The following is a 19,402-nucleotide window of genomic DNA, read 5'->3' as shown; positions in this document are numbered from 1 at the left end:
CTTTTTTGGTTACTACATGATTCCGTATGAGTTAGTTCATAGTTGTGATGTCTTCACTATTATTCTACAATGTAGAACATAGTACAAATAAAAGAAAAACCCTGGAATGAGTAGTAGGTGTGTCCAAACTTTTGACCGGTAGTATATGTATATTTAAAACCAACTACTTTTAGTCCGACTGGATCATTTTTCGGCGTAGTAACAAACCCACATCACAACCTATGCCAGCCCTAAATGTTCCCACCCCTATTGTTGGCGGAGAGCAAATGTTGCATTTTTAAAGCTAATTTCCCCGACAATTCTACACATTTTGCATGGGGCAGATATATTTTGTAGCTGTTTTAAAGCTAATTTCCTGCAATTCTATGCATTCTTCCATGTCTTAAGTGTGTTTATATGATACCTGTGGTCCGTATTGACCCCGTTATGGAAGATCTAGACCACATAACACAGTGTCTGTCTAGATCAGCTGGGTTCAGGCTCATCTTTAATATTTTTCTTTATCAACCGTCTGCATAATTTGGCTGTAGGCCACTATGTCAGAAACAAACCAAAAATAGCTTTTGGGTCTTAAAAATATAGGGTTAGGTATAAGATAAGAAGTGCGTTTAAGGATAGGGTTAAGTTTAAAAATCTGATTTTACGATTGGTATTTTGCTGAACTTATTGCAGGACTGCCGGCTGTCCAAGTAAATAATGGCAGCAGTAGGATCCCCATTAGCCGACAGCAATGGCGGCAGGTGGACATGGTTCTGTTTCGAGTTAAAGGTGGTAGGTCCTGCCCTCTACTGGCGATGGAAAGAATAGCAGCTAGTGAGAGCACATTTTTTAAAATATTTCTATTTATTTAACTTGGCAAGTCAGTTTTAAGAACAAATTATGATTTAAATTACATGATAAATACTATTAACTCTTCAAATGGAATACAATATTTGTAAATATATAATAATATAAAAATGTGCATCTAAGGAGAAAAAAAAAAAAAAGAGGTTATTTCTAAATTCATAGTTGCAACAGGAAATCCTTAAAGTTATCGAGCTTATCAAGTAGGGACATAGTTCCAGGTAAACACTGTTCCAAGTAGATTCTAAGACATAGAAGTAAATAACAACATTAGGTAACACTAAATAAGGACTTACATTCATAAACTACTCTCTTACTGAGAATCTTAAGAGTATAGTATATTTTAGTGGGATGACCTAATGGATCTTGTCTTGCATTACTAAAAACTGGCGTGTGGAAAATGACCTGAAAATAATTTTTTCAAAAAAAGACAAAAGTAGATAAAACAATAATAGGTGTATCATCAGTTTTTCTTTCCATTGGGAAATGTTAACACAATCAGAGAAACATTCAAAACATGTTGCATGACTTGGTATGCGGTGAAGTCAGTAGTTTGAAGCGTCGGTATGCAGTGATGTCAGCGACTGTGCTTTTCCAACATGACGTCAGTGTGGTTCACCCAGACGGTTTACCAAATTACATCGTCACCATCAGCACTTAGCTAGAATCTCCTGGCAGCTCTTGTACACTTTGACCAGGCAGTTCAGCCTTGGTTTTGAGCTCTGAAAGAGGAATGAAAAGGTCAATTATAATCAGACAGGTGAATGTAGAGGTCAGAAAGGCTTCAACACACAGGGTTAGCCTTCAACACACAGGGTTAGGCTTCAACACACAGGGTTAGGCTTCACACACAGGGTTAGCCTTCAACACACAGGGTTAGTCTTCAACACACAGGGTTAGGCTTCAACACACAGGGTTAGGCTTCAACACACAGGGTTAGGCCTTCAACACACAGGGTTAGGCTTCAACACACAGGGTTAGGCTTCAACACACAGGGTTAGGCTTCAAACACACAGGGTTAGGCTTCAACCACACAGGGTTAGGCTTCAACACACAGGGTTAGGCTTCAAACACAGGGTTAGGCTTCAACACACAGGGTTAGCCTTCAACACACAGGGTTAGGCTTCAACACACAGGGTTAGGCTTCAAACACAGGGTTAGGCTTCAACACACAGGGTTAGGCTTCAACACACAGGGTTAGGCTTCAACACACAGGGTTAGGCTTCAACACACAGGGTTAGGCTTCAACACACAGGGTTAGGCTTCAACACACAGGGTTAGGCTTCAACACACAGGGTTAGGCTTCAACACACAGGGTTGGGCTTCAACACACAGGGTTGGGCTTCAACACACAGGGTTGGGCTTCAACACACAGGGTTGGGCTTCAACACACAGGGTTAGGCTTCAACACACAGGGTTAGGCTTCAACACACAGGGTTAGGCTTCAACACACAGGGTTAGGCTTCAACACACAGGGTTAGGCTTCAACACACAGGGTTAGGCTTCAACACACAGGGTTAGGCTTCAACACACAGGGTTAGGCTTCAACACACAGGGTTAGGCTTCAACACACAGGGTTAGGCTTCAACACACAGGGTTAGGCTTCAACACACAGGGTTAGGCTTCAACACACAGGGTTAGGCTTCAACACACAGGGTTAGGCTTCAACACACAGGGTTAGGCTTCAACACACAGGGTTAGGCTTCAACACACAGGGTTAGGCTTCAACACACAGGGTTAGGCTTCAACACACAGGGTTAGGCTTCAACACACAGGGTTAGGCTTCAACACACAGGGTTAGGCTTCAACACACAGGGGTTGGGCTTCAACACACAGGGTTGGGCTTCAACACACAGGGTTGGGCTTCAACACACAGGTTGGGCTCAACACAACAGGGTTGGGCTTCAACACACAGGTTGGGCTTCAACACACAGGGTTAGGCTTCAACACACCAGGGTTAGGCTTCAACACACAGGGTTAGGCTTCAACACACAGGGTTAGGCTTCACACACAGGGTTAGGCTTCAACCACACAGGGTTAGGCTTCAACACACAGGGTTAGGCTTCAACACACAGGGTTAGGCTTCAACACACAGGGTTAGGCTTCAACACACAGGGTTAGGCTTCAACACACAGGGTTAGGCTTCAACACACAGGGTTAGGCTTCAACACACAGGGTAGGCTTCAACACACAGGGTTAGGCTTCACACACAGGGTTAGGCTTCAACACACGGGTTAGGCTTCAACACACAGGGTTAGGCTTCAACACACAGGGTTAGGCTTCAACACACAGGGTTAGGCTTCAACCCACAGGGTTAGGCTTCAAACACACATGGTTAGGCTTCAACACACAGGGTTAGGCTTCAACACACAGGTGGGCTTAAGGTGGGCTTCAACACACAGGGTTAGGGCTTCAACACACAGGGTAGGCATTCAACACACAGGGTTAGGCTTCAACACACAGTGTTAGGCTTGTCAACACACAGGGTAGGCTTCAACACACAGGGTTAGGCTTCAAAACACACAGGGTAGGCTGGCAACACACAGGGTTAGGCTTCAACACACAGGGTTAGGCTTCAACACACAGGGTTAGGCTTCTCACACACACGGGTGTAGGCCTTCAAACACACAGGGTTAGGCCTTCAACCACCACCAGGGTTAGGCTTCAACACACTCAACACACAGGGTTAGGCTTCAACACACAGGGTAGGCTTCAACACACAGGGTTAGGCTTCAACACACAGGGTTAGGCTTCAACACACAGGGTTAGGCTTCAACACACAGGGTTAGGCTTCAACACACAGGGTTAGGCTTCAACAACAGGGTTAGGCTTCAACACACAGGGTTAGGCTTCAACACACAGGGTTAGGCTTCAACACACAGGGTTAGGCTTCAACACACAGGGTTAGGCTTCAACACACAGGGTTAGGCTTCAACACACAGGGTTAGGCTTCAACACACAGGGTTAGGCTTCAACACACAGGGTTAGGCTTCAACACCACAGGGTTAGGCTTCAACACACAGGGTTAGGCTTCAACACACAGGGTTAGGCTTCAACACACAGGGTTAGGCTTCAACACACAGGGTTAGGCCTTCAACACACAGGGTTAGCCTTCAACCCACAGGGTTAGGCTTCAACACACAGGGTTAGGCTTCAACACACAGGGTTAGGCTTCAACACACAGGGTTAGGCTTCATCAGATCCAAAGGTTTTATTATTATTTTCTTTTTCATGTGAAGAACACAGGAAATTTCACATGTCCGAAATGTGATGTATAAATAAATCTTGATTTGATTTAGATACAGACATGCATTTTAAACAGTATGTTAGATCCATAATGATCCCCGAAGCTCACCTGAAACAGCGGGACCACGCTAGACACTGCCTCTGGATCTGAGGGGTCCTTCAAGAGGATGCAAAGATAGTAGATGACTGTTTGCTGAAGAAAAAAAAAACATCATAAGATACTATATAATAATACTGTATATACCATTTATCAGACTATTTTATCCAAAGCGACTTTCAGTCATGCATTTTTCACTGTCCTACGATCATCAGATAAGTTATAGCAGGATCCATCGAACTTCATCTGAACGAGAAGCAGTCAATGCCTTTAGTGACGATCAAATCAACTGTGGAAATGTACCTTCATCAGCTCAGTATCCTTCTATTTCCTCACCATGTGAATAGCTTCATTAATTACTATGTCTTTGATTTTCCTCACCATGTGAATAGCTTCATTAATTACCATGTCTTTGATTTTCCTCACCATGTGAATAGCTTCATTAATTACTATGTCTTTGATCTTGCCCATCTCTATGAAGTCTGTAGACTCCCTGCCGGAGGCGTAGCTAGAAGACACCTGGACACCCAGAGAACCAATGATGAGCAGCGTCTCATGGTCCACCTTCACAAAGTGGATGTGAACCATCATACCGACCAGGGTGATGATTATGGCACTGGAGAGAACGGCTGTGTTCTGGAGAGAGATGAAGAGAATGGCATTGAACAACAACAACAACAATACTTAGCTATATTATTAAATGATTTATCTAGTTTAGTGGGTTAAACGACACTGGCCCTAAAGCGCTATAGGAGCACGCTTTTGTTCTAGACCTGCACTAACACCACCGATACAACCACACAACACCTGCTGAGCAGTTGGTTGAATCAGATGTGTTAGTGTCGGGCTGGAACAAAATCCTGCACACCCAGTAGCTTCCCGGGAACTGGATTGTTGACCAGTGACGCAGGTGCCATGGTCTAAACTATTAGACTGTATAGCGAATAGGGTGCCATTTGGGACTAAACCCTAGTCTCCTTACCTCAGTGACGAAGAATATGATGTAGGCCGATAGCCAGACGGCGCAAGTGTAAGCCATCACTCTGCCTATGGAGACTTTAGCCGAGCTAACCGTGAACTCCCTGCAGAAACCCGAGTGACTTTGACACTCCAGAGAGATGGCCTTGCCGTCGATGTCCGTGTAGGTTTCATCTTCCATGCTGTAATGCTGGTCACCGTTCTGCATAAACTCTAGATGACTGAATATCAATAGCTGGAACTGGAGTGATGTCTAGCTAACGTTAGCTATCGTCTAACTAATGTAGGCTAGCTCTAACGTCTCCAGTGAGAAGACAGCTTACTAGCTTATAGCTAACAATATGGAGACTGAATAAACAATTTAAAAACAATTAACAATAACTAACATATTTGCCTACGCTAAGTTACTAGTTTACTTCAAAGCCAGCAAATACGTGAATCCGGAAATGCACTTCCTCTCAATATTGACTATTAATTGCACAAAACTAGGTCAACATCGATGAGAAAACCTCTTTGACCGAACTGGCAAGCTACAAACTTTGAGGTGCATTGTGGGGAAAGTAAGCTATTCAAAAACAACAACTACATTTCCCAGAATGCTTCACGGTACATAACGTTTGACATCTGGATGATAACAAGCCGATCAGCTGATGAAACTGTGAACAACATCTAGCGAAATTATCCTTATAAGAGAGATATATGTATACACAACGGTATCTTTGTGATTGACATTGCATACCATGTTTGTTTATTAAAAGAGTATTGCGTTGTTTTGTGTGTAGAAGGTGAAAAAACGTTTAGGTTAGGAAATATCTTGGCAAACTAAGCTAGGTCCATATTTTTGGCTTGATAAAGGCTTTTGTTGATGGGTTGGTTCTTGAGAAATGGGTCGTTTCAGTTGATGTGGAGTAACTGACAAATATGTTAGTGTTTTCTTTATATATTTATATATATTTATATATATATGCAGATTTGTTGTTTTTGCACAGTCACGGTTGTCAATTTCTACTCTCAAAGTCGCTTAGCCAACAACAACAGCAGCTAAACAAACATTAAGCTATCTAACGTTAGCTAATGCCAATGTTATTGGTGGTTGATAGCTATCGATTGCTTGCAGGTGGTGCTAGTTGCATGTCTGGACGTATATGTAGGAAATCGTTATGATTGTTTTGCTGACACACAGACAGATCTGTAATTTGATGTCAAAGTGATCTGTCACAGTTCATTTTTGAAAATTGAAGTGTTTTTTGGGGAGTATAGAAGAGGCACTACTACCATAACGTCCTCAAGAAGAAAACATTTAAATATTTTAACACCTTATAGACTATAGCCATAAACATATTCTACATCAGTCTGTATCGTTATCCCAAGTGTAGTTTTCGACTCTTCAGCAACAGTTCCTCAGGCACAGATTATAGGCATAAAGGCGCACTTGTTAGCAGTACCACACCGAAGTGTTAATTATGAGTGGTCAAGGTCCGTCTGTAGATAAAGGGATCAACACCATCTTGGTGTGTCAGGAGAGCTACGCCTGCGGCGGCTCAGACGACACCACCTTCGAATGCGGCAGCCTGCACTGCGTCCTCCGCGAGCTAGAGCTCCATCGTCAGGAACGCATGAGTAACCATGACAGGGTCCGCATCGCCACAGGACACGTCCCTTTCTGTGACTCCTGTAAAGGGGACAACCGCGGCTTTGGAGTGAACAGGGGCAGGCTGAGGGCAGTGGTGCGCTGCCAGGGCTGTAAGGGTAACCTCTGTTTGGACTGCCAGAAGCGGAGCCACCGCGGGGTGAACAAGAGGAAGCACCCTGTGACCCTCTACACTCCTCCGGTGAAAGCCCAGGATAGTAGCCTGGAGGCTGGGGATGGAGGCCCTGAAAGCAAAACTGGAGAAAGGTGTGCAGCTTCTTACTGGTGGATGAGAAGGAGGAGATGCCATATTGTGTGCTTGAATGCATTCCAAATGGCACCCTGTTCCATTTATAGTGTACTTATTTTTGACCAGGCCCCACAGAGTCATACTCAACCCCCTCACTGTAGACTCTAATCAACCCCCTCACTGTAGACACTAGTCAACCCCCTCACTGTAGACTCTAGTCAACCCCCTCACTGTAGACTCTAATCAACCCCCTCACTGTAGACACTAGTCAACCCCCTCACTGTAGACTCTAATCAACCCCCTCACTGTAGACTCTAATCAACCCCCTCACTGTAGACTCTAATCAACCCCCTCACTGTAGACTCTAATCAACCCCCTCACTGTAGACACTAGTCAACCCCCTCACTGTAGACTCTAATCAACCCCCTCACTGTAGACTCTAATCAACCCCCTCACTGTAGACTCTAATCAACCCCCTCACTGTAGACACTAGTCAACCCCCTCACTGTAGACTCTAATCAACCCCCTCACTGTAGACACTAATCACTAGGAACTTGTGTATATCTGAAAAGATTGGATGATGGGTAAAAGGCAGTTTGCAATTTGACAATCTGTATGAAACGCCAAGGATAAATATCTTAAATAATCATTCTTCGAATCAGATTGGAGGACTGCCGGCTGTACAAGAAAATATTGGTTAAGAAGACCAATAATCGTGTGAGTGTCCATCTTTGTGCAATCATGCCAACTCCTTGTTAGTCATTGACATGTCAATAAACAATGGAGCTGGCAAGCGCACAAACAGATCTGGGACCAGGCTATAGAAGTAGACAACAGATCTGGGACCAGGCTATAGAAGGAGACAACAGATCTGGGACCAGGCTATAGAAGTAGACAACAGATCTGGGACCAGGCTATAGAAGGAGACAACAGATCTGGGACCAGGCTATAGAAGGAGACAACAGATCTGGGACCAGGCTATAGAAGGAGACAACAGATCTGAGACCAGGCTATAGAAGGAGACAACAGATCTGGGACCAGGCTATAGAAGGAGACAACAGATCTGGGACCAGGCTATAGAAGGAGACAACAGATCTGAGACCAGGCTAGACCGATACTCTGTTTGGTTGAGGAAAGTACTTCACCACAGACTGACCTCTGTTGTATTGAATCTCTAGTTAAAGGACGAGGAAGACTTTGTGAGCCGGCTGGACTGCAGGCTAGAGGAACTCCTCAAGGTCGTGTCTACCTTTGGAAACATGGGGGAGGGGAAGTCCCACACCCTGAATCACACCTTCTTCCTGGGGCGAGAGGTGATCCAGACATCCCCCACCCAGAAGTCCTGCACCGTGGGGGTCTGGGCTGCCATGGACCCCATCCACAGGGTTGTGGTGATCGACACAGAGGGACCGCTGGGGGCAGGTACAGAGTTAAACATGACTAAATGTGAAGCTGGAGCTGGACATACACTGATGGTAGCTAGAAACAACAGCAAGGCTTCGACTGACATCTGATTGGTCAAAACCTTGTTGTAGCAAAAGACTAGGCTAGAGTATCACTTGTCTGTCTGAGGGGAATTCTGTCTGTCTGTTGAGGGAATGCTGTCTGTCTGTCGAGGGGAATGCTGTCTCTCTGTCTGTCGAGGGGAATGGTGTCTGTCTGTCAGAATGCTTTCTGTCTGTCGAAGGGAAGGGAATGCTGTCTGTCTGTCGAGGGGAATGCCGTCTGTCGTGGGGAATGCTGTCTGTCTGTCTGTCGAGGGGAATGCTGTCTGTCGAGGGGAATGGTGTCTGTCTGTCGAGGGGAATGGTGTCTGTCTGTCGAGGGGAATGGTGTCTGTCTGTCGGGGAATGCTGTCTGTCTGTCTGTCTGTCGAGGGGAATGGTGTCTGTCTGTCGGGGAATGCTGTCTGTCTGTCGAGGGGAATGGTGTCTGTCTGTCGGGGAATGCTGTCTGTCTAAGGGAATGCTGTCTGTCTTTCGAGGGGAATGCCGTCTGTCGTGGGGAATGCTGTCTGTCAAGGGGAATGCTGTCTGTCTGTCGAGGGGAATGGTGTCTGTCTGTCGAGGGGAATGCTGTCTGTCTGTCAAGGGGAATGCTGTCTGTCGAGGGGAATGGTGTCTGTCTGTCGAGGGGAATGCTGTCTGTCTGTCGAGGGGAATGCTGTCTGTCTGTCGAGGGGAATGCTGTCTGTCTGTCGAGGGGAATGGTGTCTGTCTGTCGAGGGGAATGCTGTCTGTCTGTCGAGGGGAATGCTGTCTGTCTGTCGAAGGGAATGCTGTCTGTCGAGGGGAATGCCGTCTGTCTGTTGTGGGGAATGCTGTCTGTCTGTCGAGGGGAATGCTGTTTGTCTGTTGTGGGGAATGCTGTCTGTCTGTCGAGGGGAATGCTGTTTGTCTGTTGTGGGGAATGTCATCTGTCTGTCGAGGGGAATGCCATCTGTCTGTCTGTCGAGGGGAATGCTGGCTGTCTGTCGAGGGGAATGCTGGCTGTCTGTCGATGGGAAAGCTGGCTGTCTGTCGAGGGGAATGCTGGCTGTCTGCCGAGGGGAATGCTGGCTGTCTGTCGAGGGGAATGCTGGCTGTCTGTCGAGGGGAATGCTGGCTGTCTGTCGAGGGGAATGCTGGCTGTCTGTCGAGGGGAATGCTGGCTGTCTGTCGATGGGAATGCTGGCTGTCTGTCGAGGGGAATGCTGGCTGTCTGTCGAGGGGAATGCTGGCTGTCTGTCGAGGGGAATGCTGGCTGTCTGTCAAGGGGAATGCTGGCTGTCTGTCGAGGGGAATGCCTAAAGGCTTTTGATGATGACCACATTGGGAGCACTAACCAGTCAGCAGACATCTACTAACACTTCACCTTCCTCGGTTCCCACCTAGGATCCAATCAGGGCCAGCGTACCCGGCTGCTCCTCAAAGTCCTTGCCGTCTCCGACCTCGTTATCTACCGTACCCATGCCGACCGTCTCCACGACGACCTGTTCAAGTTCCTAGGTGATGCTTCGGAAGCCTATCTGAAGCACTTCACCGGGGAGCTGAAGGCCACTACGGCCCGGTGTGGCCTGGACGTCCCTCTGTCCACTCTGGGACCAGCTCTTATTATCTTCCATGAGACGGTCCACACCAAGCTACTGGGCTCAGGTAGGTGCTTCTGGTTGGCTTAGCCTGAGTGCCAGTCTGTTTGTGCTGTCATGTCAATGAAGTTGACAAGAACACAAACAGCTGGGTTCAGGTTGGGGGACAGGGTCAGACAAACAGCTGGGTTCAGGTTGGGGGACAGGGTCAGGGGTCAGACAGACAAACAGCTGGGTTCAGGTTGGGGGACAGGGTCAGACAAACAGCTGGGTTCAGGTTGGGGGACAGGGTCAGGGGTCAGACAGACAAACAGCTAGGTTCAGGTTGGGGGACAGGGTCAGAGGTCAGACAGACAAACAGCTGGGTTCAGGTTGGGGGACAGGGTCAGAGGTCAGACAGACAAACAGCTGGGTTCAGGTTGGGGGACAGGGTCAGAGGTCAGACAGACAAACAGCTGGGTTCAGGTTGTGGGACAGGGTCAGACAGACAAACAGCTGGGTTCAGGTTGTGGGACAGGGTCAGGGGTTGAGACAGACAAACAGCTGGGTTCAGGTTGGGGGACAGGGTCAGGGGTTGAGACAGACAAACAGCTGGGTTCAGGTTGGGGGTCAGGGGTTGAGACAGAGATAGGACAGCAGCACAATTAGACCCAACCAAATCATGAGAAAACAAAAAGATAACTACTTAACACATTGGAAAGAATTAACAAAAAAACTGAGCAAACTAGAATGCTATTTGGCCCTACACAGAGAGTACACAGCGGCAGAATACCTGACCACTGTGACTGACCCAAAATTAAGGAAAGCCTTGACTATGTACAGACTCAGTGAGCATAGCCTTGCTATTGAGAAAGGCCGCCGTAGGCAGACATGGCTCTCAAGAGAAGACAGGCTATGTGCTCACTGCCCACAAAATGAGGTGGAAACTGAGCTGCACTTCCTAACCTCCTGCCCAATGTATGACCATATTAGAGAGACATATTTCCCTCAGATTACACAGATCCACAAAGAATTCGAAAACAAATCCAATTTTGAAAAACTCCCATATCTACTGGGTGAAATACCACAGTGTGCCATCACAGCAGCAAGATTTGTGACCTGTTGCCACGAGAAAAGGGCAACCAGTGAAGAACAAACACCATTGTAAATACAACCCATATTTATGCTTATTTATTTTATCTTGTGTCCTTTAGCCATTTGTACATTGTTAGAACACTGTATATATATATATAATATGACATTTGTAATGTCTTTACTGTTTTGAAACTTCTGTATGTGTAATGTTTACTGTTAATTTTTGTTGTTTTTCACTTTATATATTCACTTTGTATGTTGTCTACCTCACTTGCTTTGGCAATGTTAACACATGTTTCCCATGCCAATAAAGCCCTTGAATTGAATTGAATTGATAGAGGCCATAGCAGGATTGCCCTCAATTCAGTTTTCAGTTTAGAAAGTGGAAATAACTTGTCATAGCCTAGTCCATTCACCTCTACTTACAATCATCACTCTCTAACATCAAGACTGTCTTCCCCTCTTTTCTCCTCTTCATCCACTTCTCTCTCTCTCTCTCTCTCTCTGTCTCTGTCTCTGTCTCTCTCACTCTCTCTCTCTCTCTCACTCTCTCTCTCTCCTCTACATCTTTCTCCCTCTCTTCTCTCTCTCTCTCACTCTCTCTCTCTCTCTCCTCTACATCTTTCTCTCTGTCTCTCTCTTCCCCTCTCTCCTCTACATCTTTCTCCCTCTCTTCTCTCTCTCTCTCTCTCTCTCTCTCTCTCTCTCTCCTCTACATCTTTCTCTATCTATCTATCTCTCTCTCTCCTCTACATCTCTTTCTACATCTTTCTCTATCTATCTATCTCTCTCTCTCCTCTACATCTCTCTCTCTCTCTCCTCTACATCTCTCGCTCTCTCTCTCTTCCCCTCTCCCCTCTACATCTCTTTCTCCCTCTCTTCTCTACATCTCTCCTCTACATCTCTCTCTCTCTCTCTCTCTCTTCCCCTCTCCCCTCTACATCTCTTTCTCCCTCTCTCCTCTACATCTCGCTCCCCCTCTCTCCAGACAACCCATCAGAGTCTGCAGAGCGTCTGCTCCAGGAGCGTTTCAGGAAGTTGGGTATGTTTCCCGAGGCCTTCAGCTCCATCCAGTATCGCGGGACTCGAACCTACAACACCCCCGACAGATTTTAGTGGTCTTCTGTAGAGCCTGGAGCAACAGTTAGATAACAACACTACTCGCTCACCACGTTCCGCAAGCGTCATATACAGAGCCCTGCAGGTTGGTGTGTGTGTGTGTGTAAGCAATGAATAGGCCCTGAGTGAATGTTTCAGTGGGGATATCCCAGAAGAGCACCTGGCCAGTAACTCTTTCTTCCTTGATGAATACTTCACCTGTTCCAGGATCTGTCACAGCTGTGGGTTAGTTCTTCACCTGATCCAGTATCTGTCTCAGCTGTGAGTTAGTTCTTCACCTGCTCCAGTATCTGTCTCAGCTGTGGGTTAGTTCTTCACCTGCTCCAGTATCTGTCTCAGCTGTGGGTTAGTTCTTCACCTGCTCCAGTATCTGTCTCAGCTGTGGGTTAGTTCTTCACCTGATCCAGTATCTGTCTCAGCTGTGGGTTAGTTCTTCACCTGCTCCAGTATCTGTCTCAGCTGTGGGTTAGTTCTTCACCTGATCCACTATCTGTCTCAGCTGTGGGTTAGTTCTTCACCTGATCCAGTATCTGTCTAAGCTGGGGGTTAGTTCTGTGGGTTAGTTCTTCACCTGCTCCAGTATCTGTCTCAGCTGTAGGTCAGCAGTAACACCTTGAAATCAGCCCTTGCCTTAACAGGAAGCAAGTGTAGAGAGGCTAGCACTGGAGTAATATGATCACATTTTGGGGTTCTAGTCAAGATTCTAGCAGCTGTGTTTAGCACTAACTGAAGTTTATTTAGTGCTTTATCCTGGTAGCTGGAAAGTAGAGCATTGCAGTAGTCTAATCTAGAAGTGACAAAAGCATGGGTAAATTTTTTTGCATAATTTTTGGACATAAAGTTTCTGATTTTTGCAATGTTACGAAAAAAATCTGTCCTTGAAATATTCTTGATATGTTCATCAAAAGAGAGATCAGGGTCCAGAGTAACACCGAGGTCCATCACAGTTTTATTTGAGTTGACTGTACAACCATCAAGATTAATTGTCAGATCCAACAGAAGATCTCTCTCTTGGGACCTAGAACAAGCATCTCTGTTTTTTCAGAGTTACAAGTCAAACATTTGCCGCCCTCCTCTTCCTTATGTCTGAAACACAGGCTTCCAGGGAGGGCAATTTTGGGACTTCACCATGTTTCATCGAAATGTACAGCGGTGTGTCGTCCGCATAGCAGTGAAAGTTAACATTTGTAATCTTTCTGACAGATAAGGTCTAAACCAGGCCAGAACTTGTCCGTGTAGACCGATTTGGATGTCCAATCTCTCCAAAAGAATGTGTTGATGGTATCAAAAGCAGCAGTAAGGGCTAGGAGCACGAGGACAGATGCAGAGCCTTGGTCTGACACAGTTAAAAATGTACTACCTTCACAAGTGCCGTCTCAGGGCTATGATGGGGTCTAAATCCAGACTGAAGCATTTCGTATACATTGTTTGTCTTCAGGAAGGCAGTGAGTTGCTGCGCAACAGCTTTTAAATTGTATTTTGAGAGGAATGGAAGATTCGATATAGGCCGATCATTTTTATATTTTCTGGGTCAAGGTTTGGCTTTTTCAAGAGAGGCTTTATTACTGCAACTTTTAGTGAGTTTGGTACACATCCGGTGGATAGAGAGCCGTTTATTATGTTCAACATAGGAGGGCCAAGCACAGGAAGCAGCTCTTTCAGTAGTTTAGTTGGAAATGGGTCCAGTATGCAGCTTGAAGGTTTAGAGGCCATGATTATTTTCATCATTGTGTCAAGAGATATAGTACTAAAACACTTGAGTGTCTCCCTTGATCCTAGGTCCTGGCAGAGTTGTGCAGACTCAGGACAACTGAGCTTTGGAGGAATACGCAGATTTATATATATATATATATATATATAAATAAATAAAGTTATATATTCAGTGTTATAGATGTATAGAGTCAGTGTGCCCTAGATAATTTAATTAAAGATTATTTCATTGTGAAGCATCAGGGATCCCACTAGCCCTCTCTCTGGCAGAGAGAGAGAGAGAGAGAGAGAGAGAGAGAGAGAGAGAGAGAGAGAGAGAGAGAGAGAGAGAGAGAGAGAGAGAGAGAGAGAGAGAGAGAGAGAGAGAGAGAGAGAGAGAGAGAGAGAGAGAGAGAGAGAGAGAGAGAGAGAGAGAGAGAGAGAGAGAGAGAGAGAGAGAGAGAGAGAGAGAGAGAGAGAGAGAGAGAGAGAGAGAGAGAGAGAGAGAGAGAGAGAGAGAGAGAGAGAGAGAGAGAGAGAGAGAGAGAGAGAGAAAGGAAGACAGTCTTGATGATTGTAAGTAGAGGGAGAAAAAAATATATATATATATTCTGTTATGTGTGTACTGCTACTATCTGCTACTATTCTCCTCAATGTGGTTCATACTGTTCTTCCTGTCAGGTCCACTTCCTCCTTCAGGTGGTTCATACTGTTCTTCCTGTCAGGTCCAATTCCTCCTTCAGGTGGTTCATACTGTTCTTCCTGTCAGGTCCACTTCCTCCTTCAGGTGGTTCATACTGTTCTTCCTGTCAGGTCCACTTCCTCCTTCAGGTGGTTCATACTGTTCTTCCTGTCAGGTCCACTTCCTCCTTCAGGTGGTTCATAATGTTCTTCCTGTCAGGTCCACTTCCTCCTTCAGGTGGTTCATACTGTTCTTCCTGTCAGGTCCACTTCCTCCTTCAGGTGGTTCATACTGTTCTTCCTGTCAGGTCCACTTCCTCCTTCAGGTGGTTCATACTGTTCTTCCTGTCAGGTCCACTTCCTCCTTCAGGTGGTTCATACTGTTCTTCCTGTACTGGTCTGGCTGTAAGAACAGTATGAACCACCTGAAGGAGGAAGTGGACCACGAGGCTAAACACCGCTGTCGCTACTCTGCTCAGTATGACAACCGTATCTACACTTGTAAGGTAGGAATACACACATACACATACACACACACACACACACACACACACACTAGTTATTCCTCTGATCTCAATGTCTGTACTCTGCTACTCAGGCGTGCTATGAGGGAGGGATGGAGATGATTGTGCTTCTCAAGACGACAACCTCCTCTGAGTCTCCCTGGTTTGGTCTGGCCATCTATGCCTGGTCTGGGTGAGTTACTGGTCAACTGGTCAATCAGAAAGTAGTGCACTACATAGGGAATAGGGTGCCATTTGGGATGCACATCCGGGCGTGTTCCTTCAGAATGAAGGGAGGAAGCTATTTACTCTGTATCACTGTATGAAATGCTGTGGAGAAAAGCTAAATAATGGTCCCTTTAAGAGTGGTTTGAGACCAACGGGTAGATGTTGTTTCAACGCTGTCTGCTGTCCCTGGCTGAACTGTAGTTAGCTTGTACAGTACCCTTCAAAAGTTTGGACACACCTACTCATTCAAGTTTTTGTTTTTACTACTTTCTACATTGTAGAATAATAGTGAAGACATCGAAACTATGAAATACCACATGGAATCAGGTAGTAACCAAAAAAAAGTGTTAAACAAATCAACATATATTTTAGATTCTTCAAAGTAGCCACGCTTTGCCTTGATGACAGCTTTGCACACTCTTGGCATTCTCTCAACCAGCTTCATGAGGTAGTCACCTGGAATGCATTTCAATTAACAAGTGTGCCTTGTTAAAAGTTAATATGTGGAATTTCTTTCCTTAATGTGTTTGAGACAATTAGTTGTGTTGTGACAAGGTAGGGGTGCTATCCAGAAGATAGCCCTATTTGGTAAAAGACCCAAGTCCATATTATGGCAAGAACATCTCAAATAAGCAAAGAGAAACGACAGTCCATCATTACTTTAAGACATGAAGGTCAGTCGATCTGAAAATTTTCGTGAAATGTGAAAGTTTCCTCAAATGCAGTTGCAAAACCCATCAAGCGCTATGATGATACTGGCTCCCATGAGGACTGACACAGGAAGGGAAGAGTTCCCTCTACTGCTGAGGATAAGTTCATTAGAGTTACCAGCCTCAGATTACAGCCCAAATAAATGTTTCACAGAGTATAAGTAACAGACACATCTCAACGTCAACCGTTCAGAGGAGACTACATGAATCAGGTCTTCATGGTCAAATTGCTGCGAAAGAAAACACTACTAAAGGACACCAATAAGAAGAGACTTGCTTTGGCCAAGAAACACGAGCAATGGACATTAGACTGGTGGAAATCTATTCAAATGTGAGATTTTTGGTTCCAACCGCCATTTCCTTGTGAGACGCAGTGTAGATGAACGGATGATCTCTGCATGTGTGGTTCCCACCATGAAGCATGGAGGAGGAGGTGTGATGTGTCGGAGTGCTTTGCTGGTAACACTATCAGTGATGTATTTATAGTTCAATGCACACTTAACCAACCAGCATTCTGCAGTGATACGCCATCCCATCTGGTTTTCGCTTAGTGGGACTATCATTTGTTTTTTAACAGGACGATGACCAAACACACCTCCAGGCTATGTAAGGGCTAATTTGACCAAGAAGGAGAGTGGTGTGCTGCATCAGATGACCTGGCCTCTACAATCACCCGACCTCAACCCAATTGAGATGGTTTGGGATGAGTTGGACCGCAGAGTGAAGGAAAAGTAGTCAATAAGTGCTCAGCATATGTGGGAACTCCTTTAAAAGCTTTTTTGGCTGCAATCCCGTTACCGGGATTTATATGACAACAGCCACTGAAAGTGCAGGGCGCCAAATTCAAAACAACAGAAATCTCATAATTAAAATTCCTCAAACATACATGTTTCTTATACCGTTTAAAATGTAATCTTGTTGTTAATCCCAACACAGTGTCCGATTTCAAATAGGCTTTACAGCGAAAGCACCACAAACGATTATGTTAGGTCAGCACCTTGTCACAATAAAACACAGCCATTTTTCCAGCCAAAGAGAGGAGTCACAAAAACCACAAATGGAGATAAAATGAATCACTAACCTTTGATGATCTTCATCAGATGACACTCGTAGGACTTCATGTTACACAATACATGTATGTTTTGTTTGATAAAGTTCATATTTATCTAAAAAAATCTGAGTTTACATTGGCGCTTTACATTCACTAGTTCCAAAAACATCCAGTGATTTTGCATAGCCACATCGATACAACAGAAATACTCATCATAAATGTAGATGAGATTACAAGTTGTACACATGGAATTATAGATATACCTGTCCTTAATGCAACCGCTGTGTCAGAGTTTAAAAAAACTTTACTGAAAAAGCAAAAGCAATAATCTGAGACAGCGCTCAGAACAATCAAGTCAAAATTGCCAAAATAGCCTGTAGTCGTCAACATAAACCATAAATGACATGCTAAATATTCCCTTACCTTTGATGATCTTCATCAGAATGAACTACAAGGAATCCCAGGTCCACAATAAATGCTTGATTTGTTCGATAATGTCCGTTATTTATGTCCAATTAGCTACTTTTGTTAGCGCGTTTGGTATACATATCCAAACACTCATTCTGGTCAGTGTTACGTCGGACAAGAACTTCAAAAAGTTATATTACAGGTCGAAGAAACATTTCAAACTAAGTACAGAATCAATTGTTAGGATGTTTTTAACATTAATCTTCAATAAAGTTCCAACCGGGGTATTCATTTGTGTCTTCAGAAGCCATGGAACGCAGGTCACTATCATGTGCAAAATGCGCGTGACCAGAAAAAGGCTGACTGCCAGACACCTGATTCATTCGGCTGTCATTCAGTCCCACAACAAAGTAGAAGCCTCATTCAAATGTCTATAGACGGTTGACATCTAGTGGAAGCCCTAGGAAGTGCAACATCATTAATATCTCAAGCAGATTTCAAGGGGAACTGTGTTGAGTACATACCAGCCTTAGATTTCTCACTTCCTGTTTTGATTTCTCCTCAGGTTTTTGCCTGCCATATGAGTTCTGTTATACTCACAGACCTCATTCAAACAGTTTTAGAAACGTCAGAGTGTTTTCTATCCAATACTAATAATACTATGCATATATTAGCAACTGAGACTGAGGAGCAGGCCGTTTACTTTGGGCACCTTATTCCATAAGAATAAGGACACACCTACTCATTCAAGGGGTTTTCTTTATTCTTACAGTTATCTACATTGCAGAATAATAGTGAAGACGTGGAGACTATGTAATAACACTTATGGAATCATGAAGTAACCAAAAAAGTGTTAAACAAATCACAATATATTTGAGATTCTTCAAAGTAGCCACCCTTTGCCTTGATGACAGCTTTTGACACTCTTTGGCATTCTCTCAACCAGCTCCATCACTCTCCTTGGTCAATATTTTGACTGGTACTGTGTATATTTACAAAAAAAATGTATGGGTGATTGAAAATGATCCAGAAAATTGCATTGATGGAGGCTACAATCTATCTGCAATATTAAAGCTGATCTACACCCTTTAAGAAATACAATTTAATAAAGAACAAGAGAGGAGGGAACCAGAACCCAGTGGTCAGGACTGAGATACAGCACATCTGACCTGGGGTAAGAACAAGAGAGGAGGGAACCAGGACCCAGTGGTCAGGACTGAGATACAGCACATCTGACCTGGGGTAAGAACAAGAGAGGAGGGAACCAGGACCCAGTGGTCAGGACTGAGATACAGCACATCTGACCTGGGGTAAGAACAAGAGAGGAGGGAACCAGGACCCAGTGGTCAGGACTGAGATACAGCACATCTGACCTGGGGTAAGAACAAGAGAGGAGGGAACCAGAACCCAGTGGTCAGGACTGAGATACAGCACATCTGACCTGAGGTAAGAACAAGAGAGGAGGGAACCAGGACCCAGTGGTCAGGACTGAGATACAGCACATCTGACCTGGGGTAAGAACAAGAGAGGAGGGAACCAGGACCCAGTGGTCAGGACTGAGATACAGCACATCTGACCTGAGGTAAGAACAAGAGAGGAGGGAACCAGGACCCAGTGGTCAGGACTGAGATACAGCACATCTGACCTGGGGTAAGAACAAGAGAGGAGGGAACCAGGACCCAGTGGTCAGGACTGAGATACAGCACATCTGACCTGGGGTAAGAACAAGAGAGGAGGGAACCAGGACCTAGTGTTCAGGACTGAGATACAGCACATCTGACCTGGGGTAAGAACAAGAGAGGAGGGAACCAGGACCCAGTGGTCAGGA

At 45.1% G+C, this 19,402-nt stretch overlaps 1 protein-coding gene and 1 pseudogene across 1 annotated transcript; one reads left to right on the top strand and one right to left on the bottom strand.

Moving 5' to 3' along the window:
* Nucleotides 1-981: 981 nt before the first annotated feature.
* pigh (phosphatidylinositol glycan anchor biosynthesis, class H) lies at nucleotides 982-5,726 on the bottom strand. Its single transcript, XM_020473087.2, has 4 exons — nucleotides 5,169-5,726; nucleotides 4,613-4,822; nucleotides 4,199-4,282; nucleotides 982-1,565 (listed from the first exon to the last, which is right to left on the bottom strand). The coding sequence occupies exons 1-4, from the start codon at nucleotides 5,370-5,372 to the stop codon at nucleotides 1,494-1,496; spliced, it is 570 nt and encodes a 189-aa protein (XP_020328676.1). The 5' UTR covers nucleotides 5,373-5,726; the 3' UTR covers nucleotides 982-1,493.
* A 73-nt stretch (nucleotides 5,727-5,799) lies between these two features.
* Nucleotides 5,800-19,402, top strand: part of LOC116356188 (zinc finger FYVE domain-containing protein 1-like) — a 14,607-nt pseudogene continuing 1,004 nt past the window's right edge.

This window comes from Oncorhynchus kisutch, linkage group LG21 (genome assembly GCF_002021735.2).
Source record: "Oncorhynchus kisutch isolate 150728-3 linkage group LG21, Okis_V2, whole genome shotgun sequence".
In the NCBI taxonomy this organism is placed as follows: Eukaryota; Metazoa; Chordata; class Actinopteri; order Salmoniformes; family Salmonidae; genus Oncorhynchus; species Oncorhynchus kisutch.
The sequence above is the reverse complement of the archived record's forward strand: the minus strand, read 5'-3'. Positions and strand labels throughout refer to the sequence as shown.

Coding starts and splice junctions, on each gene's coding strand:
- pigh (XM_020473087.2), bottom strand. CDS start 5,372: ATGCAGAACGGTGACCAGCATTACAGCATGGAAGATGAAACCTACACG. Junction 4,823..5,168: donor TCATATTCTTCGTCACTGAG/GTAAGGAGACTA, acceptor ATCTCTCTCCAG/AACACAGCCGTTCTCTCCAG. Junction 4,283..4,612: donor TTAATGAAGCTATTCACATG/GTGAGGAAAATC, acceptor TTTTTTCTTCAG/CAAACAGTCATCTACTATCT.